We start from the raw sequence: 25485 nt of genomic DNA, 5'->3' as shown, positions 1-25485 counted from the left end.
GCTATTTGTTAGCAGTAGGTCAATGTATCTTCACTTCTAGGCTGACTTGATACTAACCTTTTAATCAAAAGCTAATGCCAGCTGATAATATGCTCTAGGATGAGAAATTGCTGTTCTGGGTGCCCACATTTTGCTTGTAGGACAAAATAAACTCCAGGTATTATCTGTTTTGTAGTTTTGCATTTAATTTGCTGCTATTTAAAGAATAAATTATAGAAGGAAAATTACAGTTCTTGGCATACAGACAAAAAAGATGAAAGACAATTACAAGTGCTAGGAGTAGAGGAAAAAGTCAAATTGGAGAAAACTATAAGAGGGATGGATATGTTATCAAAGCTCTTTGACCCCCCTGTCAGCTCATGTATTATAGAGAGATTGTGAAACACTGTTAGAAAGTAATGGCTACTCCCTGGTGCTCACTTCCCTTCCAAATTTATGCTTTCCTTTCTCTGCTTAGTAAGCAAGAAGGAAGTGCTGAGTGCAGAGTAAGTTTGGTTTGAGTCCTTTAATGACCAGTCAGTTGCTTTGACTTACTGACCAGAAGAGTGGGTGGTGAAGGAGGAGGTGGTTATATTGATACTACTGTATGTAGTGAAGCTTCATGTTCTCACTTTCTTCCAGGAAGGTTTTATACTTGTGACATGATATCCAAGCATCCTGATCATCTAGAATATATAAAAAAAATTATGTGGTTCCATAAAAACATAAAAAATATTTGGTCCTGTTTTTCTGTCAATTTAAAGCTGACTATCTGCTGCTCTTTTCTTAGCTAGCAAATTGTGAAGCTGTAATAAATGACTGATGCATAGCTGAAAGTGTGGCAGTGACAATCATCACTGGAAATGTAATGTTCTGACGCTCCAGAAAACCTGATTAGTAACAGCAGTGGCCCAGCAAGGAGCTGTTGCAGTAGTTAAAGGCAGCAAACCTCATGATGTATCATAGGCTCAGAGACAAACTGTGAGTCAAAACTTTGGTTGTTTAGGAATTGTTAACCCATCCTATCTTAGAGCTTCCTCGGAAGCAGATAGTGCCTACCAATTTCCCAAGAGAGATTCTGAAGACAACTGAATCTGAAAGAATAACTTTTTTTTTTAAGCACAGTGCTATGTTATTGTAGCTGGAAAGCTGTGGTACAGGTAGTGCTTAATAAAAGCTGGAACTGTTCTGTTTTTTACTGTACTTGGTTTTCAAGAAAATAAAATGAAGTAGAAAGAATTAGAACAGTGTGCTTCAAATGGGGAAGGTGAAAATTTCCAAGCCTTTTACAGTAAAGCCCAAATAAGAGTAGTGCCATATCGCACCAAAGCAGTAGCTGCTCTTGTCTGATCACCAGCCCTTTATGTTACAGAGCAAGGGGAGCGAAACATTGAGCAGTGGCATTTGTCAGGGCTACAAAACGTGACTTATTGCCAGTGCCCTTGAGTGTATTCTGTTCTGTTGAGTATATAAGTGTTAAGTGTATTTGTAAATATTTCTATTAATTCTAATATTATATATTTGATTAACAAAAGCATAAATTTTACAGCTATTTGATACCCTGTTTATATTAGGAGGATATACAAAGGATTTCTTTCTGCACAACAGTACTTGAAGACTTCTTAGTATAAATGAGTTGGCCTAAACTTGACTAAAGCTATTTATTACTTTTGTAGTTGGTATCTTTAGGCACTGAATGACTTCAGACTTGCTCCCTGAATTGGAAGTTTGATGTTTTACCATGATAATTTGTCATGAAGTAATTAGCAACAGCAATTCTAACTAGAAATATTCTTTATTGATTTTTTCCAAGTATTCATTCTCTTTGATTTGTATTGATGGTTTCTATAAAAATAACTCAATAACAAGTCTTTTTTTTTTTTCTTGGAGAAAAATAATAGTATAATATGTAATGCTTATTCACTGTTATCCTTCTTTTTCACATTTAATACTTAATTTTCCTTTTTTCCTTTCATCCTACCCATTTAAAGTAAGATGCTGTTGAGAAAGAGGGGCACCTCCCCTACCCATTCCCTTCTATTTTTAACAGCCTGAGTTGAAAAACTCAGCATTAACATGTGTGTAAATAGCCCTTGTATGAATAACTTCATGAGTCAAAAAAACCAAAAAATCTGTGTTATAAAGTTCTTGTAAATTTAGCATCAGTCTGCACTTCTATATTACTACTGTATTTAATCCTCAGTAACAGCTAAAGTTTGCTTCATGTTTCTTGTACATATTTCAGGCACAGGTGATGAGAAGAGAGTGTGAGAGGGTTCTGTCCTAGGGCAGAACTGTGTCACTCCAGTGCTGCTCCTTGGCTTCTTATGCTTCTTGAACTGATCTTTTAACTTCTTCAATTCTTTACATCAGCAACAATATTCAGTGGTTCTTCCCATAGGTCAAGTAGTATATTTGTCCAGAATTCAGACTACTTTGTCAGCTAGTTGCTTACAGATTAGAGCACTGATGTTTGCATCTTGTAGAAATGTAAAAGCATTTAATTTTAATGATTAAATAACAGTGTGAAGTGCCAGCTGGTAAGAGGTCTAAACTATAGGTATTCCGGCAGTTACCTCAGACTATGCTGCGTGATAATTCACTAATGAGTTTTGGATGTCAGTGGGGTGGCAGTTTTGGGGGCTTACATAGTCAGTGGCCAGCTGGAATAATTTATCTGTCACTACTTACTGTGTGGGCTTTGAAGATGATGATATCATTTGCAGTTCTTAAATGACAGGTTTTTTAATAGAGTTTTGTCTTCCCATTACTTTTATCATATTAATCTTGTCTGATGTAATATTTAAAAGTGCTTAAAAGTATAAATTGACAATAAGATTTTAAATTGCAACTTGTGTGGATTTAATAGAAACATTAGAAACTTAAGGTTTGGTTTTTTTGGTTGGTTTTTTTTTTTTTTTTTTTCTTTCCCCTGGAAAGAGTACAAACTGAATACTGTTTTGAGGCTTTAAAAGAAGCAAAAATGAGTTCATCCTCCTTCTGTTTTTCAAGGTCTACAGCAACAATTATGAATTTCCTCTTCAGAGGAAAGAAAAATGAAACTGAAGCAATTAGTCTAGCATAAGAATTGGTAGCAGGAGGTTTAAAGGTGACCTGAAAATGTTGATTGAATAAACATAGTCTTAATTCATTTAGGGCTGTTTAATTTAAAACCAACTCAAATTAGATCCTCCTCTGCTTATTTTCTGAAATTGGAGTTGTGAATTTCTTGTTTGCTAGACCTAAAAGCAGCAAATTAATGTATCAAAGGTTGAAGACGTCCGCTTGATCCTGAGGGCAACAAAACACAGGATTTTGAACCTTCATCAGAGTAGCATTGATACTAAAACCTATTTGGCATGAGGTAAAATGTCCTTAGTTCCACTACTTGTTGTCTTCTATCTTACCTGTTTCTAATTGTATTTCAAAATTTCTAAAAAATGATTATTTTTGGTGGTACAGCGTTAGTATATTCTTTTCTATTTCCTCTGTACAATATACGGATATAAAGATGATGGGATGAGGTGGGGGGAATTGTCTTGCCTTATCAACCTGCTGAAAGCTGCTTTTTTTAAAACGCGCTGTATCCTAGTAGTGCTATTCCTACTGTGGCAAAGGAGTTCTGAGGACTGGATGAAATCTGAGTTTCTAGTGGTTGTTATTTGCTGTTTAATTCAGAGTCAGTGAAGACTCTCTCTTTTGTTATTTTTGGTATTATTAATTGCGTAATTGAAAGTGAAAGGTAGTTACTTGTTTTGAATAATATTTGAGAACACTTGCCTTGCCTAATATTTTCTTTACAAAGTATGGCAGTGGAGTATGAGCCTTTCTTTAACTGAATGCTGAAGGGATTAAAATGTTTTCTGGAAGTCAGTTGTCTTAATTTTGTGTTTCCTGTTAACTAGTATTTTTTTTTATTTCTAACATTTTTCTTCTTTGATATTTTCTAGTTTATGGATTGAATATAGTAGTATTGAGTGGTTTGAAGTAGATAGATTAGGAGGGAGGTAGCAAAATATGTCTGTTAATGAAGTTTCAGATTTTATTACTACTGCTGTTGATGTATGTACGAAAACCAAGCCACAGCAGTTTTGAAAATGAAATTTCTTGCATTAGCTTGTGACTGCCTTGGGTTGAAGCCTGCCTTCTGTGAGGCTGCCACTCACCTTATCTGCATGTAGATGTGCTGGGAATCCAGCCGGCTTCTGCACTGTCTCCTTGCACCAAGGGCCGCTCTAGCTGGCACACAGGCAATTTGGAAGTATCCTGAATTAGTGAGGCAGAGAAAAACTTGGTTTCTGAGTGGTATGTTATCCTCTTCTAGTGAGATGCCTCTGAGAAACAGCAACGCAACAAAGCTGGCGGTGAGAAAAAATTGAGGTTTGATACCAAAACAGATATGGGTACAATAAGTCAGATGAGCTTTCAGTCTCTGTGACTATTTTAGCAAATGCGTATTCAAAGTGAACAAATGGCAGAGCAGTATGACTCAGCAGTGGCAGCTGGGGTAGAGATGCCATCTGTAGTCTGAAATGACACTCCATAGTAGTGTGGAGTTGCATGACAGCAAACTACATGTAAGGTAGGTAGGCCCAGAGTGATACGTAATATTGAGGCTGTGGAGTAGCAGCACTCAAGAGCAGATGTCCAGAGCGTATGAGTGATCCCTGGGTAGGTCCAATATTGCTGCTGTGTAGACTATTATTGTGATTTTTTTGGGCTTGCGTGAAGGGTGTTGCATCCAGTTTTATCAGATGGCCATGGTAAGTCAGAGACCTACTGAGAGTGATGCTGAGAGAGAACAGATGTGGATTGTTTTGGTAGAGCTCTTTTTTGGAAACGCTCTGCTATCGAGTCGCAAAAGCATTACCAGAGATGGAAAATATGCCAGCTGCAGTAAGAGTCTGCTGTAATTGCCAGTTTGCAATTCCTGGTTCCCTCAGGATTAGAAAAGGATTGAGATTAGGTACCCAGGCAGCTGTCATCAGCATCATAGGTGTTACAACACATGTCTTCCTGAGTAACCATTGCATGTGATGCAGGCCTGCTTTCCTGAAGATGGCTAAAAACCTGCTTGCCCATGGGAAGCAGTGGACAAATTCCTTGTTCCTTGTTTTACTTTGCTTGTGTGTGCAGCTTTTTCTTTACTAATTGAATTGCTCTTATCTCAACCCTTGAGTTTTACATTCCTTTCTGATTCTCCTCCCCATGCCTCTGGCTGAGGGGTCAGTGAGTTAGTGGCTGTGTGGTACTTAGTTACTGACTGGGGTTAAACCGTGACATACATGTATATAATACAAATTGAGACATTCAGAACAAAGCCAGTACTAAAAACTAGTTCTGTCTTGTTGGCTACTCCATGAGATGGGTTGTTAAGGGTACCTTGCAGCAAATTCTGAGCAGTGATTTAGTTTTACAAATATAACTGATCCTTATCCTGATTTGAAGGTGATTATTTCTGTTGCCAGAAGGTGATTGCTCGGTGTAGTGAGGGCTGTGGACAAGCAAGAAGTTGAGCTAATGAGATCAAAATGGTGTTGATACAGCCCAACTTCCCCCTGCTCCTATGCAGCATAGATTCCTCCCTGGATCACAAAAATGAAGACTGTCTCTCAGAGCTTGCATATGTAATGCTGTGTCTGCCAGCTTAACTCTAGGAGGAACTAATTTGTACTGGAAGATGAAGAGTGTTTTCCATACAACTGGACTATACAAGGAAGAAGACAAAGGTGTCATGGTCCTTGGGTGCCACAGTCACTGCTAGGCAGAAGACCTCACTTGCTATCCAAGGACAGACTGATTACTGTTGAATTGTGCCTTCCCTGAAATCTGATATGTGAGCATTAAATGAATGTAAACATTACAAGGATTTGTCTTGTATGAGAAGGTGCTGACAATGTCTCTCCCTTGTCTTTGCCTAGTGAAAAACATGTGCTGGCAAAGTTGGTCTTTTCTGGTTCCCTTTGCTCTGTAGCTGGTAGGAGATGCAAGCAGCACAAGACTACAGAATAATGCTATTGGCCTTTCAACTTGGCTCTGAGTTTTGAGATAGACTAGCACTTCTCCGTGCTCAACCTCAGAGATGGTATCACGGCACCTATAAATAAATTCTCTCTTTAAAGAACAAGTTGTAGTTTGCTAGCTACCTGCAACACTTGTGCCTTTGCCAGACTGGCCATTCTTATTCTAAGTAGGTGGTGTTGGCAACTTAGATGAGTGGGGTAGTGTGTGATTTTTTTTCTATTTTTTTTTTTTTTTTTCATTGGAGACCTATGGGCAGCCAAAAGCAGAAACCCAGCCAATCAAATGGTTTGCTTGCCCATGCTCAGTACTCCATGTTTTCTCATTTTCCTCTGCACACATCTGCCTTACTTCTTTATTCTAGCAATGAACTCATGATCTCATTTTTTTGGTACTTGTTTGACCCCTCAATCCCCTCCCCCCTTAACGCTCTGGGTTGTTTTAACCAGCTAAACCAGAGGAAACCAAATCTAACAGCAACAAAGGAATATGTTTCTGCCAGTTGCTGCCATGAGTTCTGTTGAGTTGAATTGGCTGGCTTTCCAGAAATGGGCATAAACAGTGAATGGTTACAAAAATAAGTTTGTTCTGTGAAAATGGAGAGAGAGGAAGTAAAAGTGGAAGGCAGCCAAAGCGATGGGCTGTAAGAGAGTCTTTTCAGCAGTACTGTGAATAGATAACAGTGGGAGAAGACTGATTTGTCAAGGGCAGAGAGGAGACACCAAAATGATTGGGTTAAGGGGAGATGAAAGCTGGGAAAGACTTGCAGAGAAAGTGTGTCTCAGAAGGTTTTTAGTTACCCTTCAAAAATCAGGCAGAGTTGTAGTGAAGGACACAAGAAGAGGCTTGAATGCGAATGTGAATGATGGATGATGGTGTCTGTAATACTTGAAAAGAGGTGCTGACCTGAGATCAAGATTGGAGTGAAAAAGTAAAAGGGTTATTGTAACTGGGTTGAGCTGTTCATGATAGCCAGACATCAGAAAGGTAGGCTGACGCTCAGTTTAGGCAGAATTGACAACACTTTAGATCACTGGTGTGATGGAGTAAACCCTGCAGAGAAAATATCTGCAAATGAATTTGTAGGTAAGGATACCCAGAGAAGTGATGCAGATGAGATGACCTGGAGTCCCATCTTTGTGCCTTTTTAAGTGTATGCAAATATTAACAATTACAGGGATCAAAAGAGGACAGAACCTCACTGTGCCAGTTGGTGACATGAATTTGTGCTTGAACTTAAACCAGCAATTCTCAATAGTATATACCTGTTACTTCTTGTTCCTTATGAAATTGTGATTGCCTACTGGTGTGGGTGATATGAACAAAACATTTCTTTTTTTCCACTGTCTCAGACTTTTGTGGGGTGGACTATGATATGGCAAAAAATAGGAGGGGGCAGGGGAGTGCTTTTGGTCACACCTTGAGGCTGTTATTTTATTACAAATTACATATACCCCCCTGGTACTACAGTGTTTCAGTTCAAAATCAGCAAAAATTTATTATGCTTGTTGCTTTATTCATTGCATCCAGATTATGTGTGTGTTATTAAATATTGATTAAATATTTATTTAATTAAATTTAATTAATTTAATTATTGATTTAAATATCAAATATTGATTTTTATATTGTATTAAACATATTTATGTTTTGGGGGGGGCTCTTGGTATTTATGAAGTATTTTCTTCTGACTGTATTGCTCTGCATTGTATTTTGTATTTTAATTTCAAAATGTTAACTTGGTAGCATAGAGCCAATTCTTAGCTTTTTTTTGCTATCGTACAGAAAAAAAACCCCCAAAATGGCCAGAGAAGGATGCTTCTTTTGTGGAGGGGTTGGGATTGATTTTTGTGTGTGTCTCACATTGCCCACTGAAAAAAAACAATCACATTTATTCTCCTGGTTTTAAAAACCGAAACAACCTCCAAATACAAAACTTTAGATGTTTTCATTGTCAGATGAGATATACTACGAATTTTAATTTAGCTGATATTCTTTAGAAGCTTATCCTGCTGCCATCTCTTTCCTTTCGTTAGCACACTGCCCCTTTTCAGGTAATGGCATACCAAAAAGTGAGTACTTTGCTAGTGTAGACACAAACACGTGTATATGACAAAGGTTGACTGAAAAGGTGTTGTGGAAACATGTGCATGTAATATTTGCTCAAGTTCTAGTTGCATGTGTAAATGCCTTGAAAAAGAGAAGCTAGTATAAGAGCAAAGTTTAAGACTTCCCTGCCTCCCACCCCAGGAATGGGGAGTACCGAACACACTTTAGTCCTCTGAAGAGTGAGTCATAAAATGCATCTCTTCCAGAGTCTAGTTTGATTGCAGCCTCAGTTGCTAAGTTTTCAAGTGCTGTGTAAGGAAAAAAAAATTACTAGGGGGTTTATACATATGTGGTTGACAATTGCTGAGAAAACCACTGCATGCATAACTTTTATCACATCAGGAGTACATCTGCATTGTTAACTTATTCTCAGAGCTCTGCATTTCCTCGCAGAGACCCGCATGCGCTTCCCTGGTCAATACTTGGACTAATGGAGCCCATTGGTGATTGCATATGGTAGGAGAGAGTAGAGCAATGGGGAGTTACCAGCCCAAACCTTCCCATATTTGGCTACTTATAACAGTGCATATTCAGGATGTGATGTCTTGAGGCTCTTTCACTACTGATTTGCATTGTAGTCCTCCTTTTAGTGTATCTTGTTCTCTTCCATTCAAAATAATATCCATCCCTTTCCCTACTTAATTCTTAGTGTCCAGTTTTTAGCCTCCGAGATAGCTTAGCCTCATAATTACATCAAATAGTTATGGCTTTATTTTGTTGTACATCTTATGTGTTTACTTCTTATTTGATACAGTGTGACGGTCCAAAGACTGATAAGAGCTCAGTATCTTTTCTCCCAATGCCCTGATTTTATTCTTTCTTCTAGTCATTGGCAAGTCTGTAGGTATGCTTCGCCAAAATACTGTCTTAGCAGCAAGTAGCCACATGAGCCAAAGGTGCGCAGTTAGTATTTCTCAGCAGATACCAGTGATTCCGTCCAGACCCCACCCCCAAATATCTGTAGCAGCCATAGCATCCTGTGGCAAGGAGTCCCACAACCAAACGCTGTGGTGTTTAATTTGATCATGATACCCCATTGCCTCATTTGAAGGCCCATAATGTTTTCACAGACAAAAAAGTGATTAATATCTATTCTTCTCTTCATGTTGCTAAGGATGCAGCTGTCCTATTTCCTATGTCATCTCTGGCTGGAAATTCCTAGTCTGTTCAGTTATATTTATTACTTTAAGCATCCTATGATCATCTTTATTGGATGTTCTCTAAGCCTTTTTAATTTATGCTATAGCCGTTAGGAGGTGGAAAACCAGAACAGCACATAGTGTCTGGATGTGGCTTATAATGTTGCAAAGAAATGTTGACTATTCTTTTCTAATTTTTTTTCCTTGTAACTCTAACTTTTGAATTACCTTCTAACTGCTGTTTAGCATCAAGCTGATGTTTTCATGAAAATATCCAATTCTGTCTTAAAATCTTCAGTCTAAATGGTCAATATCTGCAAAGGCTTATTGGCACCCTATCAGTGTCTACTCGGAACAGTTTTCAGCTATAGTTTTTCCTGTACTTGATTTCTGTGAAATGTATAACATCAAGGGATGCATTTTTGCTTGTGTGCTGAAACTGTAAAGATTGTAGGAATTGTGTTTCTCTGTTCTCCATAGTGTGCTTTGGGCAGCATGCCTTCAGGACACGGACCAGGTGGTTGGCTCCAAAATGCTACAACTTCATTGCACAGTCTGAAGTAGGATTCATCTGACCTTCAGGCTTATCTATTGCATCATTTCACAAAGCCATCTCAAATAAAGAAATACTCTCACTAAGAAGTGGAGGGATTAAATACAACTTGAATCTGCTTGAAAAATACTATAATACACCTAAGTATTCTTGCAGTAGTTACTTCTATTGAAAGTAAAGTGCAGATTTGCAGATAAAAATAAGAGTTTCAAGTCCTTGAGCTCAGTTCCCTGAGGACTCGGGAAATAACGTTTCCTCTGTTTGTTAAATTGTAGTAGAAATAGAATTCTGATTGTAAATATTTCTACCCTAAAATAGTGATTTCTTGCTACAGCTTTACATGGCTATTGCACTTAGTCTGGAGAGGGTATTTTTATGGCACAAATAAAGCTGTTTGATGCCATATCAGTAAGCTTTGCCCAAAATGATGTGATGACTTGTTTTGTTGTTTGTTCATCAGAGGTCTTGTTGAGGACTTAATTGTGGATGAGAGAAGAGACACATTATATGTTTATATGCACAATTTATATGTTAAATCATTTCAACTGTAAGCAGTGATTTACCTGCAAGATGTGAAGGGAGTTGTTAGCGTCTTCTTTTTATGTGTGTGCGCTCTGAGTGTGTTAAATAGCTCTGCTGTCAGATGGCTCTTTCCTAATGAAATCTATCTAAAATATTTTCCTGATATTCTATGAAATATTTTGATAAATCTTACTGTGCTGAAGAATGAAGTAGAAACCAATACAAAGAATAGCATGTGAAATGAATCATCTGTTTAACGTTCATTTGATTCTATGGAGCACCTTTAACTAAAGGCTTAGATTTGTAAGACTAAAGAGGAAAGGTAAGACATATCAGAAAGACAGATCTCTCTTTCTGTGTGTTTGCAGCTCTCCGTTTATTGTATATGAAAACTTTTCATATTATTCTGGTTTTTATCTCAGCTTTTCCTCTGATACTTTATAGTCCGTGTTTACGCATGATATTGCAGAGGGCAATGTTATACTTGCCTGTGTGATTGAATAGAAGGTGAGCTTCATTTTGATAACAGAGAAAATATGAAGTATTTCATACTGAAATGCTCTGAAAAAGTTTGAGATGATATCTGAATATGAGGTTGGGCAAGACTGAGAACCTAGGGGAGGACAGGCTAGTCAGTCTAACTTTGGTCTTGGGAAGGTAGTAGCTCATCCTTGAAACCATTTCCAGGCACATAAAGGACAGCAGCAAGTATCATCTGCCTAGATATCAGTAAGACTTTTGACACTGTCTCCCACACAATGAGGGTCCCTCTCTGAACATCAGGGAACACTTGTTTTTGGTGTGTGTGTTTTTTTTGTTTTGTTTTTGTTGTTTTTTTTTTTTTTAAACTGTGCAAATGGCTGAGCATTGGTGCAGGTTGCCCTGGGAGGTTGTGGAGTCTCCGTCCTTGGAGATACTTGAAACTGTCTGGACATGGTTCTGGGCAACCATCTGTAGATAGCCCTGCTTGAACAGAGGGGCTGGAGCAGATGACCTCCAGAGGTCCCTTCCAAACTCAACTGTTCTGATTCTTTAGATTGTGGGCCAGTACATCTGAAATCTGTTATTTGTTGGTCTGTATCTCGGCAGGTCTTTAAGTTGGGGAGCTTTGTTGTCTCCTACGGGTACAGAAACCTTCACTGAGTTTTCAAAATACATTTACATTGTTCTTCTTTCTGGCCTTCCTTTCATGAGTTTTTCTAGATTGCATGAAATGATATGACAGTTATTAAAATGCTTGTGACTCTTTTCTTAGTATAAAATAAGAAACTAGAGCAGTAGCTGCACTTCTGATACAAAAGGATTTGGCTTGTAGTTCATCAGTGCCTGTATGTGTGAAGATATATTTTTGTTCTCGATACTGCATGTTACCGCTCTCATTCATGTGCCAGAGTTGTGTATTCACCAGCAGCTTAATTCATATACCTTGATGTCAATTCTTGAAAGAACTCTTCTGAGAAGTTCTTGTCATCCTCTGGTGACTCTGGATTTATACCATGACTGAACTCTTCAATCATCTCTCCACTTTCTTGGACTTATCTCTTTCTGTGGCTTCAAAAATGACCTTTTGTAACAGCTTCTGCCATTTTTCAACATCACAGCTTTTCCCATTTCCTTGCATTTAATTTGATCTTCCTTTTTGCATGACCATTTAAAATTTTATGCACAGTCTTAAGCTCACCTCCCCCTAGGAAATCCTCAGCTTTCATGTTGGCCGTATTCCTCTTTGGCCCCCTGTTCCTTGAGCTCCTTTTATAGTTTAGTCTGTAACTTACGCACTCTTCCCTCATTTCCTTATTTGTTTGTCCAGCTTTTGAGGTGGTAACTTGCAATAATTTATTGTCCTCAAATGAGACTCCTTTTAATTTTTTAATGGCTGCTCCTACTGTGCAGCTGGAAACTCTCACTTTCATCTGCTGAACAAAATTGATCCCTGATATTGAGAGATGGTTTTCAGAACAGACTTTGAACACCTGTCCTGGTTTTGGTGGGAATAGAGTTCATTTTCTTCCTAGTAGCAGGTGCAATGCTGTGTTCTGGATTTAGTATGGGAATAATGTTGATACTAAACTGATGTTGTAGTTGTTGCAAAGTAGTACTTACCCTAAGTCAAGGACATTTCGGTTTCCCATGCTCTGCCAGCGAGCAAGTGCACAAGAAGTCGGGAGGGAGCAGAACCAGGGCAGCTGACCCCAACTAGCCAAAGGGATATTCCATACCATGGAAGGTCATGCCAACTGTATATAAACTGGGGGAAGTTGGCTGGGAGCTACTGATCAGTGCTTCAGGGACTGGCTGGGCATCGGTAAGCAGTTGTATTGTGCACCTCTTGTCTTTTTTCTTTTTTTTTTCTCTCCTGTCTCTTCTTAGTTACAATTGTTATTATTATTGTTATTGTCGTTATATTTCAATTATTAAACTGTTATCTCAACCCATGAGTTGGACCTTCTTTCCTGTTCTGCTCCCCATCCACTGGGGGTGGGGCTGGGTAGTGAGCGAGTGGCTGTGTGGTACTTCAGTTGCTGGCTGGTGTTAAACCCTGACAATAACCTGTTTTTCCCAGTCATCTCGTTTTATGGTTAAACTGTCAAAGTTGTAGTAGGGTGGCTAGTGTAGTTGTTAGGCCTCTTTTTGTGGTTGAATGGCTGATGTGATTAGTAGAGATAAAAGTTTAGCCGTAAACTTTTTTCTTCCAAGTCCTTGTTTCAGCTTTTTTTTCCTTTTGTGGTGTTTTTTTTTTTTCTTTTTTTTTTTTTTTTTCCTTTTGGAGAGTAGGTTACACAATAACCTAGCATTCTGAAACTATAGAAAATTTAGCGATTTAATGTAATGGTTGTAGGGCTGTCTTCATTCAGCACTCCTACTGAGTTTAATCGCATTCTTATCCATTAACTTTTAACAGCATATTGTAAGAACATCTAGGAGAAATGCCAGTGATTGTGGTATCTACATAAGAATTTCTATAAATAAGCACTATCAGTGTCTTGGAAAAAGGTGTTTTCAGAAGCTGTGTTGTAGGACCACATATCCATAAATAATCAAAGTGATTAATTTAATTCTGGAGCTCTCAATTGTGTCCTTGAAATCATAGAATGTGCTTGCTAGTGTTTTAGTTTAGTCATGAAAATATTTATTAATCTCAGGTACATGATTCTACCTGTCACCACCACCTCCCCCCCCCCCCCTTATTGGTATTCAAACGGTGTAACGCCTTGTCACCAGTGCAATTGGTCAGAAGTCTGCTCAGTGCACCAGAAGAATACTAAAGTTTGCAGCCTATGAGCTGAAATATGAAATAGCTTTTGGTGTTTTGTGGATGTTGCCGCTGGTGTATTGATGAAGGTCTGTCCAGAATTTCACAAAACTGCTGAATCTCTTAATGATTTCAGAAATATCTTGTGAACTGAAATGGAATTTGCCTTGGTAGCTTCAGTTATAAAAAGTAATCTGCATATACAGGGGGCAGTTTACTCTCTATGCTTTGCCCATGCCAAGGAAGGATGAAGAATCTGTGAAAAAGGCATTCAGCAACCGTGACTCTTCACAGCTACCTGTTGTCACCTCTCCAGTAAAGAAAACCTCCCTTTCCCTGGAGAACGGGAGGAAATGTAAGGACACTTTTGTTTAGATTTTGCTTAGTTTGGAAACTGGAAGACAGTGTAATAGAGAATGATCTCCTCCTTTCGTCTCTTTCCTTCTTCCATCCTGTTCACTGCTGGTAAAGCACGGAAAGGTCTCCTGTTGCCCACCAATACAAAGCTTTATGAAATCAGAGATGAAGAAGCCTTTTCCAGGCCTGGTATAGAGGGAATGAACCTAATTTAGTAGAAGAAATCTAATAAATGGCATGGCCAGGTAGACCACATCTAATTGTGCATATTTATGCTCTCACAAAATCTGGCATTAGGATAAATGCTGAGATTAAAAGCAAGGTCTTTCCCTGAAGATTGCAGGAAAGCATGTCCACATGAGGCTTCCTGCATTCTTGGTAACTTATACCTAATATTTTTCAAGTTTCCATCTTCCCATTCTAAAATAAGCTACTATGTTTTATTAATAAGAAATATGGAACACAGATACAAAATGGGAAAAAAAACCCCAAACAGTATAGATTGGACTTGATTATGACCTGTTCAGTTTCTTGGATATGGTACTACTGTATGGCTATTGAGGGGTGGGATTGGTTTTTAATGCCAGGGTGATTTATAGCATGTAGTGATTTAGGAGCAGTTTTGTCCACTTCCTTTTCAGAAAAGTTTATAGGTATGTTTAGATTATTTGACTGTTCTAACAGTACCAACAAAAGACCTACAATGAAAATAATGCTAATTTAGGAGTAATCAGGCATATTTCCTATTAAATTGTTGGTGTTTTCACTCCATTGGTGCTTTTGGATGAGGCTTGGAGTTCCATGTAAGTTAATAAGCTAAGAGGATGATTAAAACATACTGATAGAGGGAACAAGGCTAGAAATTTTTTAATAGGTGTTTGGAGGTAATTGAATTTGCTTGGCTTTTATATTGCTCTTAACTATAATCAGTTGTGTTTCGTGTAATGAATTCTAGTACTACAAAATAAGATACCACTGCAAAAAAAGATAAATATTCTTAGTATGCTTTCTCCCTGTAGTGAAGGACAATCTGTCATTTTCCTAAGTGCTGCTGTTTTCATGGTTATGTTTTTAAAATTAAACAGTGCCTCTGACTTTTTGCCTTTCTAGATTCCGTAGGTTAATTAAGGTTATTTCAGAGTTAAATTTCAGTAGGCAATACTGAACATAAGCATTTTAACATAAGTCATTAAAATTTATTCTCAAACTGCATTGATAGCAGTTCATAGTATATTCTTAATAGGTATCTGAATGCTCTGCAATCAATGTGTGTTAAAGTGCTCGTAACAGGAATAACGTAGTGCCTGTGGAAGATAAAAACATCCTGTGCTTCGAGGCATGCTGTGATAGAAACAGATAAATTAATGCAGTAGGTGGGTGATTTTACAAGCAGAACCTGTTCCTGGATATATGACTGACAAGAGACCTGCTGTAGCACCTTTATACTCTTCAAGCTTTGAATTCACCAATCAACATGAGGAGAAAAATTAAATTTTCACAGGACTTTTACCTGACATCCCAGACAAACATAATTTTGTACTGGGTTCCTACCATGGAGCTATCTACTTTGATAGATTTAGAGCTAGTCATTATGCTTTTACAGCAGGTGGTGCAGCAAAATAAAAGCATGCTGTTGAATAAAAGGAGCAGATTGTTCCGACTAGTCATTTGAGCTGGATGAGAAAATTGTATTTCATTTCTGGTGTGACACCTTCATAAATATGAGCCCCAGAGAAACCATTGGTAATGGAGCCCTGTGTAAGGGGAAAGTTGTGATGACACAAGTTTGTTGTGTGCCTGTAGTACAACTCTCATGCTAGACTTGTTTTTTTTTTTTTTTTCCTCCTGTATTTGTCGTCTGCTCGTTCTTAGTGGATGAATTTCTGGGCTTATAACCAGATCCTTAAAAGGGAGGAGCATGAAATTTAGGATGTTACTAGTGTGTTTTGCATTTTGTATAACTCCAGAAGTAGTCAGGTGCAAGAACAGATCTCGGAAATGAACTGTAAAGTTGTGTTCTTTCAACTGTCCTTCTATACATGCCGCTCTGTGGCTGAAAAAAATCCTTTGCAATGCTGACAGGTTATAGAAATAGGTAATGAGAACACTTGTAAAATAAATTTGTTTCAGAAACCTAATCAGGTACTGCAGTTTCCCTTCTCTCTACCTCTGCTCCAAACCCAGAAGATGCAGATCTTTCACTGCTTTCCCTTATTGGTTTCTGAAACTTAGTGCCAGATTTTGGTAAGAATGTACTTGGGAGTTCTGTAGGATAGATATTGTAACTATAGGAGACTTAAAAGTGCGTGCCTTGTTCCTATTGTTGCATATAATTTGTTATACTATTTTTTTCTTTATTTTTAATTATGTAGAAAGTGTGACGTAAGAGAAAGAAATAGATTCTTTGTTGCATTTAGAAAAGTGAATGCCAGCTGTTCCCTTCTCCTACCCCTGATGTTGTCTTTTTGTAAAGATGGTATAAGGCATGGCCAGTAAATATGTGTTATTCTTCATCAGCTAGTTTTATCAATAGGTATTTAATATTTTTGCAATTTAGTAGTTTTCTGAACATTTTAAATTGTTTTTTTACTGTCATTTTTCTGAGTGTGTTTTAAGGGGCACTGGAGTTACTGAGGTCTAATAAAATTGACATACAGAATTTTTAGGTGATATGTGGAAAGTGTCTTTTATCAGGAAGTCAGTAGATCTCCAGTATCACATCCCTATAATGCCATTCATAATAAATGTTACGGATATCCTAAATTTCATGTAATATTTGTGTGCAATTGACAGTTTCCATTCTAAACGGTAAAAGTGGCATGATCTCTAGGAAGTATAGTGAGAGCACTGGTTATAATAATTGTAATGATTAAAGATAATTAGTTCAAACTCTGAATCAGTTTTCCTTTCTGTCCTGAGCTGATGAGCTGGGAGGCCACCCCAAAGTTGTAGTGGATGTCAATTTATCAGTGGGAGTTTGACACATGCTTTTCTTAGGCTTAATCTTTTTTATAATTTAACCTGGTGGGGAAAAATCCATTCAGCTCTTTTTCCTGGGTTTGTATGAAAGGATGTAGGATAATGCCAGAATCAGAGCAGTGTCAGTAACTGAGTGTTGGTGCTAAGGAAATATCATGATAACATTTCAAAACATACAGTTTGTCTTTAAATTCAAGCATCTTCCAAATAACTTCTTATGGATGTACTGAGTTTCCATTTCAAGTTTTTGGTAGCAGGGGGGCTTACAGGGGGTGGCTTCCATGAGGAGGTGCCAGAAGCTTCCCCCACGTCCAGTGGAGCCAATGCCAGCCGGCTCCAAGAGGGACCCACTGCTGGCCAAGGCTGAGCCCATCAGTGATGGTGCTAGCACCTCTGGGATAATGTGTTTAAGAAAGGGGGGGGGGGGGGGGAACTGTGTGACTGCAGCCAGAGAGGAGTGAGACTCTGTGAGAGCAACAGCTCTGCAGACACCCAGGGCAGTGACAAAGGAGAGGGGATGAGGTGCTCCAGGCGCCAGAGCAGAGATGCCCCTGCAGCCTGTGGTGAAGCCCATGGTGAGGCAGGCTGTGCCCCTCAGCCCATGGAGGGTAACGCTGGAGCAGGTACCCACCTGCAGCCCGTGGAGGACCCCGCGCTGGAGCAGGGGGATGTCCGAAGGAGGCTGTGACCCGTGGGAAGCCTGTGCTGGAGCAGGCTCCTGGCAGGACCTGTGGATGCCCGGAGAGAGGATCACGCGCTATGGAGTGGGTTTGCTGGCAGGACTTGTGACCCCACGGGGGACCTACGCTGGAGCAGTCTGTTCCTGAAGGACTGAGCTCCATGGAAGGGGAACCCACGCTGGAGCGGTTTGTGTAGAACTGCAGCCCACGGGAAGGACTCATGTTGGAGGATTCCATGGAGAGCTGCCTCCTGTGGGAGGGAGGGAACCCACACTGGAGCAGGGGGAGCGTGTAAGGAGTCCTCCCCGTGAGGAGGAAGGAGCGGCAGAGACTACGTGTGATGAATTGACCAGAACCCCCTTTCCCCATCCCCCTGTGCAGCTTGGCAGGAGGAGGTAGAGAATTCGGGAATGAAGTTGAGCCCAGGAAGAAGGGAGGGGTGGAGGGAAGGTGTTTTAATGTTTAGGTTTTTTTATCATTATCTTACTGTAGTTTCACTGGTAATAAATCAAACTGATTTTCCCCAAGTCAGAGTCTGTTTTGCCCATGACTAATCAATAAGTGATCTTGCTGTCCTTGTCTTGACCCATAGGTGTATAGTTACATTTTCTCTCCCCTGTCCAGCCAAGGAGGGGAGTGATGGAGTGGCTTTGTTGGACACCTGGCATCCAGCAGGGTCAACCCACCACCACAGGTGATGTGTAAACATTGACTATGTGATCTTTATTAAATTTAGGTTAATCTTAATGACCTTGTTACTTAGTGGAGCTTTAATTTCTGAAAGTTTGGTGTGGGATATTCATATGTTTGTTTTTATAATGAACACTTAAGATTGTTTCTTTTATGAATGAAAGTGCATGTCAGGAAATTTTTGAGGCTAGTATGATTTGTCACTTATCATTTAGAAGGATGTGGAAGAAGAATGCATGAGAGTTCTAGGTGTGTTTAAGCTGATGTTAATAATGTCGTGAAGAGTATGGGAAAAGATAGTGGAAACAGTCGATGGTTTGTGTAGAATGTGTTTCCCAAATACTACTTCAACAGCTGAACAAATTTGATTGACCCAAAATACAGTTATGTTTGACAAAATGACCATACAGACTTAAAATTACTTCTGTTTTCCTAGTTTACAATTTCAGCTGTCTGTAGGGTGTTTGTTTCTGATAGATCACCTGATTTTTCTTTTGAAGTTGATTGTTGAGGCTTATTTGATGGCTGCTGCAGGTGTGGCAAGTCATGGCTCTGGTTGGTGTTGCCTTTCAGCAGAGTGTGCTGCTTATTCCCATCTGGCCCTTCTGGGCCATGTTTGATGGCAGCATTATTTTGAAGGGATGAAATGCTGGCTGCCTTGCATGCCAGTCCCCAAGCTCACATCAGGCTGTTGAGGTTGGACCAGTCTGGTGTATTGCTTTGGATGTCATAGCATCATAGAGTCATTTAATTTGGAAAAGACCTTTGAGACTGTCAAGTCCAGCCGTTAACCCAGTACTGCCAAGGCCACCACTAAACCATGTCCCTAAGCACCACATCCACACATTTATTTTAAACATGTCCAGGGATGGTGATTTCACCACATCAGATGGGCAGCCTGTTCCAATGCTTGAGCACCTTTTCAGTAGACAATTTTTTCCTAACATCCAATCTAAACCTTCCCTGGTATAAATTGAGGCCATTTCTTCTTCTCCTATTGCTTGTTACATGGGAGATGAGACCAACCCCTGCCTGTCTACAACCTCCTTTCAGGTTGTGGTAAAGAGCAATAAGATCCCACTGGAGTCTTCTCCAGGCTAAACAACCCTAGTTCCCTTAGCTGCTTCTCTTAACACATGTGCTCCAGAGGCTTCACCAGCTCCGTTCCCCATCTGTGGACACGCTCCAGCACCTCAATGTCTGTCTGGCAGTGAGGGGCCCAAAACTGAACACAGGATTCAAGGTGTGCCATCACCAGTGCTCAGTAGAGCAGAACAATCCTTTTCCTAGTCATGCTGGCCACACTGTTTTTGATGCAAGCCAGGATGCTGTTGGCCTTCCTGGCCACCTGGGCACACTGCTGGCTCATGTTCAGCTGGCCATGAACTAGCATCCCCAGGTCCTTTTCCACTGGGAAGCTTCCCAGCTACTCTTCTCCAAGTCTGTAGTGTTGCATGGGGTTGCTGTGACCCAAATGCAAATGTGACCCGGTGCTTCTTGTTTAACTTCATACAACTGGCCTCGGCCCATGGGTCCAGATCCCTCTGCAGAGCCTTCTTGCCCTCCAGCACATCAACACTCCCCCTCAACTTGGTGTTGTCTGCAAACTTAATGAGGGTGCACTTGATCCTCTTGTCCAGATTATCAGTGTCAGTGTGGTGTGCTTCCAGCTGGGAGATTGACCAGATGGGCAGAAATTGCTTTTAGTGGCATGGCATGTGTTGGTAGTTAACGCACAAATTCCAGTGGCGGGGTAGTGTTGAAGATAAATTTCAGGTTATGTATCAGCTGTACCTAAAGGAGTGTGATGGTGATACCTAACAGGGCAGTGGTTGTTACTGAAGTACCTTTTTATTGGGTTTTGGTTTGTAGTTACAAATGGCTGAGTTGGAGATTCCTAACTTATTGTTTGTTGGGTATTAGCAGACTGTTCTCAAAATGCTGGGCAACAAATGTGAAATGTATTTGAGATGAGCTGCTGAACCTCGTTGGAAGGTACTAAACATTCATCAAGCCAATCCATGTTCTTCCTTGAACAGTGCTGTTACGTTATTGTGGGGAGTGGCCCAGTAGCTGAGTGAGGGTGCTAACCAGTCCTAGTCCTGACCTACAGTGTACTTTTCAGATGTTTGAGTGGTTGAAGACTGATTTAAAATACATATAGTTTTGAAAAAATGACTGGGAATAAAATACATTACTGCAGATTTCACCCACTCACCATCTCTTCTTGTGTTTTCCACACAGCATGTCACACTAGTTTGGTCTCTTAGTACCCAGAGTTACTGAAATAGCATGCAGGCAGTTGACTGTTAAAACAGAGGAGAGATCCAGATTTGCTCATGTTTTAAGTCATAAAGAGTAGTCTGCAGGCAGTTTAAAATGCTTAGTCTGTCTCATTTTCTTAAACCGGATGAATCACTACAGCATTGGCTTTTACTTTACTTGCCTTTAAATGTCACGATACATTGGTAAGAGGTGGTGTGCTCCGTGATTTAAGCAGTTGTTACAGGGTTGATTTTGTTTAGGGTTGATAATCTGTCCTGATAATCTTTGTTCAATGTGCATGCAATAAATGGGCACTTGCTTGTTCTATGGATGCAGCAGTGATGCACTATGCACAAGGAGGTTTGGATTTCTTGTTCTATATTAACAGGCATGTTGTTAGTGCTAATCAGAACCCTGATAACTAAAATTAATAGTGGGAGCAAAGATGAGCAATTAAGGACATTCATCTTCCAAATGAGTCCACAAGATTCATTGGTAGTTTAAATTTATATACTGAGGGCACTTAAACCATTAAAAAGGGTAATGGGTGCCCTGCAGGCGTGTGCTTCAAAGCCATATGTCATTTTGGTGCTGGGACAACAGACAGTGATAGCTTCCCTTTAAGGGAAACTGCTATTCATTTATCAATTAAATGTCAAAGGAAATGTACATTTTTGCTGTAGAGTGATCATAGCAGGGTATTGTAAGTTAAATCAAACCAAGTTTTACGTTTTAAGCCCTTCTGGCTTTATCACAATATATGTTAATTAGAAGAGTCTCCCAGTGGTAATAGGGCATTGGAGTTGGGACTTTTAAAGGCATAAATATTTCTTTGATGCACAAATACTTCTTTTTTTTGTGCCTTGCAGGCTTCAGCAGTGATGTAGTAACAAACGCAGTGCTGACTATGAAATGTTGGGACTTTGGTGCTGTTGGTGATGCTGTGCTTATGTTGTCACAGGGGTATCATTTGAGAAGGTTTTGCGAACATGGAGCTGAATATGATGCTTCAAGGTTTTATGGAACAAGGACTCAGCAGAGATTTTGCTACAGTGTAGAGTTCTCTTTGGCTGTTGTTCTTGGCAGCCAAAGCACTGGTTAAGAAGTGGTTCTGCAAGTGCTTGGGAATGAGTATCTGGCAACGGTTTTTAGTGAAGTAGAATTAGCTAAAACTTGTTTTTGTCATTTATTTAAAATGACAAATACTTAATGCAGAACTGTGAGAATTGAGTTGTCTGTAACTGAAGATGAAACAGTCTGTTTGGGACACAGTCTAGATTTGCTGATGAAATTTTGTAAAAGGGACTTCTTCCCCAAATATGAGCACTGTTTTTACAAACTCTGCCTGTTGTGTAACATTTGAATATTCCATTCTGGGTAGGTAAAAAAAAAAATAAAAATTATCCTCAATTTGTTTACGTACATGCCTGTTCCTCCTTTCCTTATCCTCTGGTCTGCCCTAGTTACAGGCCACGTATGTCTTGTATGGTCTTCAGTCTCCTGTTCCCCACCTCCAGCCCATTCTCCTCCAGGGTGTAGTGTGGGCTGCTGAGAGCCTGGCAGGCTTGGGAGGGTGTTTGCTGTTGATGCGGTGCTGTTGACTCATGGTGACACTAGAATGTATCACCATGAGGGTTTTTCATTTGTTCTTCGGACTTGCAGTATTTGTCCCATATTTTGTTTTCACAAAGTCAGACAATAATGTCAACAAAAATGCTCCTGTCTAGAGATGCCTTCGTAATGAGGAATTTTTGTTGTAATGACAGTTGTTAATTGGACTGATAGGCCCAAACTACTTAGGACTGGGAGGATGTGAGAAATATCTTCCTTGATTTCCAAGGGTTGTTTATAATCTAATACTTGAGTTCTTATGTAACTTCTATTCTGGATTTAAATATACTGCATAAATAAAGATGAATGCACTGTGTTCTCGCTCTTTTCATTCTTTCCTGGTCTTGCCTTTTATTTTTGAGCAGAAGGAAACTCATGGACTGTGTGCCATAAATGGAGATAACTGATACCGCAGTTGTATGCGTGACATCTGTGTTTTCTTGTATTTATGCTTTACTTTTTCTTTGACCAGGATCTTTTGATTCCTTTGTTTCTTCTTTCTGAAACCTTGATCTCTTTCCATGATCATCAGGTTTTCTTCTCTTTCTTCCCCAGCCTTCTTAATTGCCTTGAGTTAAGAATGCAATAAAAATTTACTGAATGAGACAGGGCAGATGTTGCTGTGTTACATAGCAATTTTTTGTGTCTGTCCGTCTGTGTCCCTGTCGTTCCCTCCCCCACCCCTTTACATTCCTCCCATTCTTCTTTCTCCCTGTCACTTCTCACAACTTTTCTTGCAAGGTTTTTGTATCCATTGTTTTTGTCACTCAGAAAAAGCACCCTGAATTTGTGTACTGTTATGCTAGACTTAACAAAGCAAGATTATCCAATTCTGCAGCAATTATTTCATTTCTAAGTAATTTTAATTATTTTGTTTTGGGCACATTATTTATGCTCGTTGTTGGTTTTAGGACAACTTATGCATTCAGTGCATCAGACTTGTTGATTTACAGCTTTTATTTTTGAGCCTAGTCCACTATTTTCTGTTTCCTTCTTGGTTTAGATAGTGTGTTGCTTTTTGTCACAGAGGCACTGGGCCAGGTTTCATTTGGGCTGAGTGACTCATCCTGTGATCTCCTGCTCTGAAAGAAGGTGCTCTTGGGGGAAATTGGTTGTGTGAAGCACAGACATCTTAAAAAAGAGGGGAACAATGATGGGTGAGCTCCTTGTGAGTTTTAACTTTGCACAGGCAAGCCTGTGAACTATGCCACAGGTTGCTTGGGCTTTGTAGGTGTGGTATGCTCAGGAGGAATACCTCTGCTTTTTAAATAAACTAATTATGAGTTTCTTTCCTAGGGGGATGCACGTTTGATGATGGTCCTGGACCCTGCGACTACCACCAAGACTTGTACGATGACTTCGACTGGGTACATGTCAGTGCTCAGGAGCCTCACTATTTGCCACCCGAGATGCCTCAAGGTGAGAAACTCCACAGATACTAGAGGGATAAGTTTATTAAGAAACTCTAAGCCTCACTGAATATGGCCTCAAGGCCATACTCTGTGATCTCCACTTTAACCTTTATAACAGAGGTAATAAAAAGAAAAAAAAAATTAGAAATGTAACAGGCTTGGTAATGGAGACACCTTCTTAGATCAAATTTGCCTTTGAAGTTGTGGGGCATAAAGGGAGAAAGGGAGCCATAACCTCTTTTTCATTCTGCATGGAATTCCTGTTGACTCGCAGTGAAATTCTGCATCTTAAATGACAGCTACTATATCGATTGAATTATTCAGGTTTGCATTAGAAGAAATGGTGAAAAAAAGGATACATGCAAACCCCCATACGCTAATTCCTTCCTTTCCCACTCCCCAACCGCGCATCATCTGAAGGTAATCAGAAAAACTTTGATTTATGGAAATATTGCTGCTGTTAATTACTATTTAGGACAGGTAATGAATAACTGAAGAGGTGCAGCCTACATGACCTTGCCTGCTCACCTTTGATGAACAGCTTAATCGTCGCTTCCCAGACAGCATGATATGCTGAGAAAATGAAAGCATTTGAAATTCAGCTACATTTTCCAATTAATAATACACTAAGTAATTAATCATGCAGAGGAGGAAAAAAGGTCGTGGCTATTTTATTTGTATGTAAAAGGTTTTGTGAAGTGAGGTGTGTGTGTGGAGAAGGAGGGGGAAATGTTGCCACACAGAAGTAACCTAACCTCTTTGCTGTTCCTTCCCCTGCCTTTTATACATTATTGTGCATTAATAGTGGTGGTTAGCGTATGTAATTCTACTTAACTGCTAACTAGCTGAGTTCCCCCTACTTTGGAGTCACTGATATGAGCAGCTGTTACTATGCCCTGTGTCTGAAAGTAGGTTAATTAAGATCTACACTTTATTTAATGGACTGCTTGGTGCTTCAAGTTCGCATACGGAAGAGTAAATTTAAGCCCTGAAGTATCAGCATTCATGATGGTCTTGTATTAATAAATCCAAAACAGTATCTCTCCTAGAAAGGCTGAAATGAGCTACTTTTCAGTTTGCATTTCTCAGAGCCTATGTGGATTGTTAAAATTCTTGGAGGTATTTTAATTGTGATGGAAGCACCATTTTGTATAAATTTGGGTGTTCTCAGACCTCAGGCACACCTTGTATAGGGAGAACAGCAATCTGAGGAACTGTATTTTGAATGGATCTAAATGACAAGATAGCTGCTTCTTCCTTCTCCCAGATAACATACCTGTCATCCTTAGGCAGATTTCAGAGTTAAATGACACAATGCTTTCTGACTTTGGCACCTGGTTTCTGTTCAGTTCTGCTACAGATCCTTTTCCTCTGAGTGTAACACGTGGACTCTTCTAGAAGACATTCTCTTTTCACATCTGTGTGAAATTGTGGCTGCCAAATAAAATCTAGCAGAATAAAGGGATGTTTCAGAGATAGTCCAAAACAAATACAGAAGCAGCTCTGATTACTATTATTATTTTTAATACCTCTGGTTAGAATTCTAGACTACGTGGATCACTGTTCAAAAGCTTAATGTTTGGTAATTGAGATCTAGACTAAAAGTGAGCAGTTTCATCTGATGAGCTGCCCTTAAGAAGTTCAGTCTTCATATTCTGAACATCTGTACTGTATCTAAATACTTAGAGTTGTGCTATTTCAAACACAAAAGTGCTCGAGTCTAAGAATGTAACAGTTCTAAAATGAGTGCTGAATTCCTCTGGTGGTTCTGCAGGAAGTGGAGCAGCAAAAGGTTCATACAAAAGCAGAAGGGAAATAACTGTGTGCTGTCATCTGTTGTGCAGTTTTTTAATACTGCTGACCCTGCCTTATTGCTGTTGAAACTGTAGGTTAGAAAGCGGTCCACTGCTCGTGGAGA

At 39.6% G+C, this 25485-nt stretch overlaps 1 protein-coding gene across 7 annotated transcripts in view; it reads left to right on the top strand.

Annotated features, from left to right (window-relative positions):
- PTPRK (protein tyrosine phosphatase receptor type K) overlaps window positions 1-25485 on the top strand; it is a 412034-nt gene that overhangs the window by 66432 nt on the left and 320117 nt on the right. For all 7 annotated transcript variants that reach the window (XM_055810498.1, XM_055810497.1, XM_055810504.1 and 4 more), the window contains exon 2: window positions 23452-23574. In XM_055810498.1, coding sequence (XP_055666473.1) covers window positions 23452-23574 — 123 coding nt within the window. The remainder of the gene's footprint in view (window positions 1-23451; window positions 23575-25485) is intronic.

This window comes from Falco peregrinus, chromosome 7 (assembly GCF_023634155.1).
Source record: "Falco peregrinus isolate bFalPer1 chromosome 7, bFalPer1.pri, whole genome shotgun sequence".
In the NCBI taxonomy this organism is placed as follows: domain Eukaryota; kingdom Metazoa; phylum Chordata; class Aves; order Falconiformes; family Falconidae; genus Falco; species Falco peregrinus.
The sequence above is the reverse complement of the archived record's forward strand: the minus strand, read 5'-3'. Positions and strand labels throughout refer to the sequence as shown.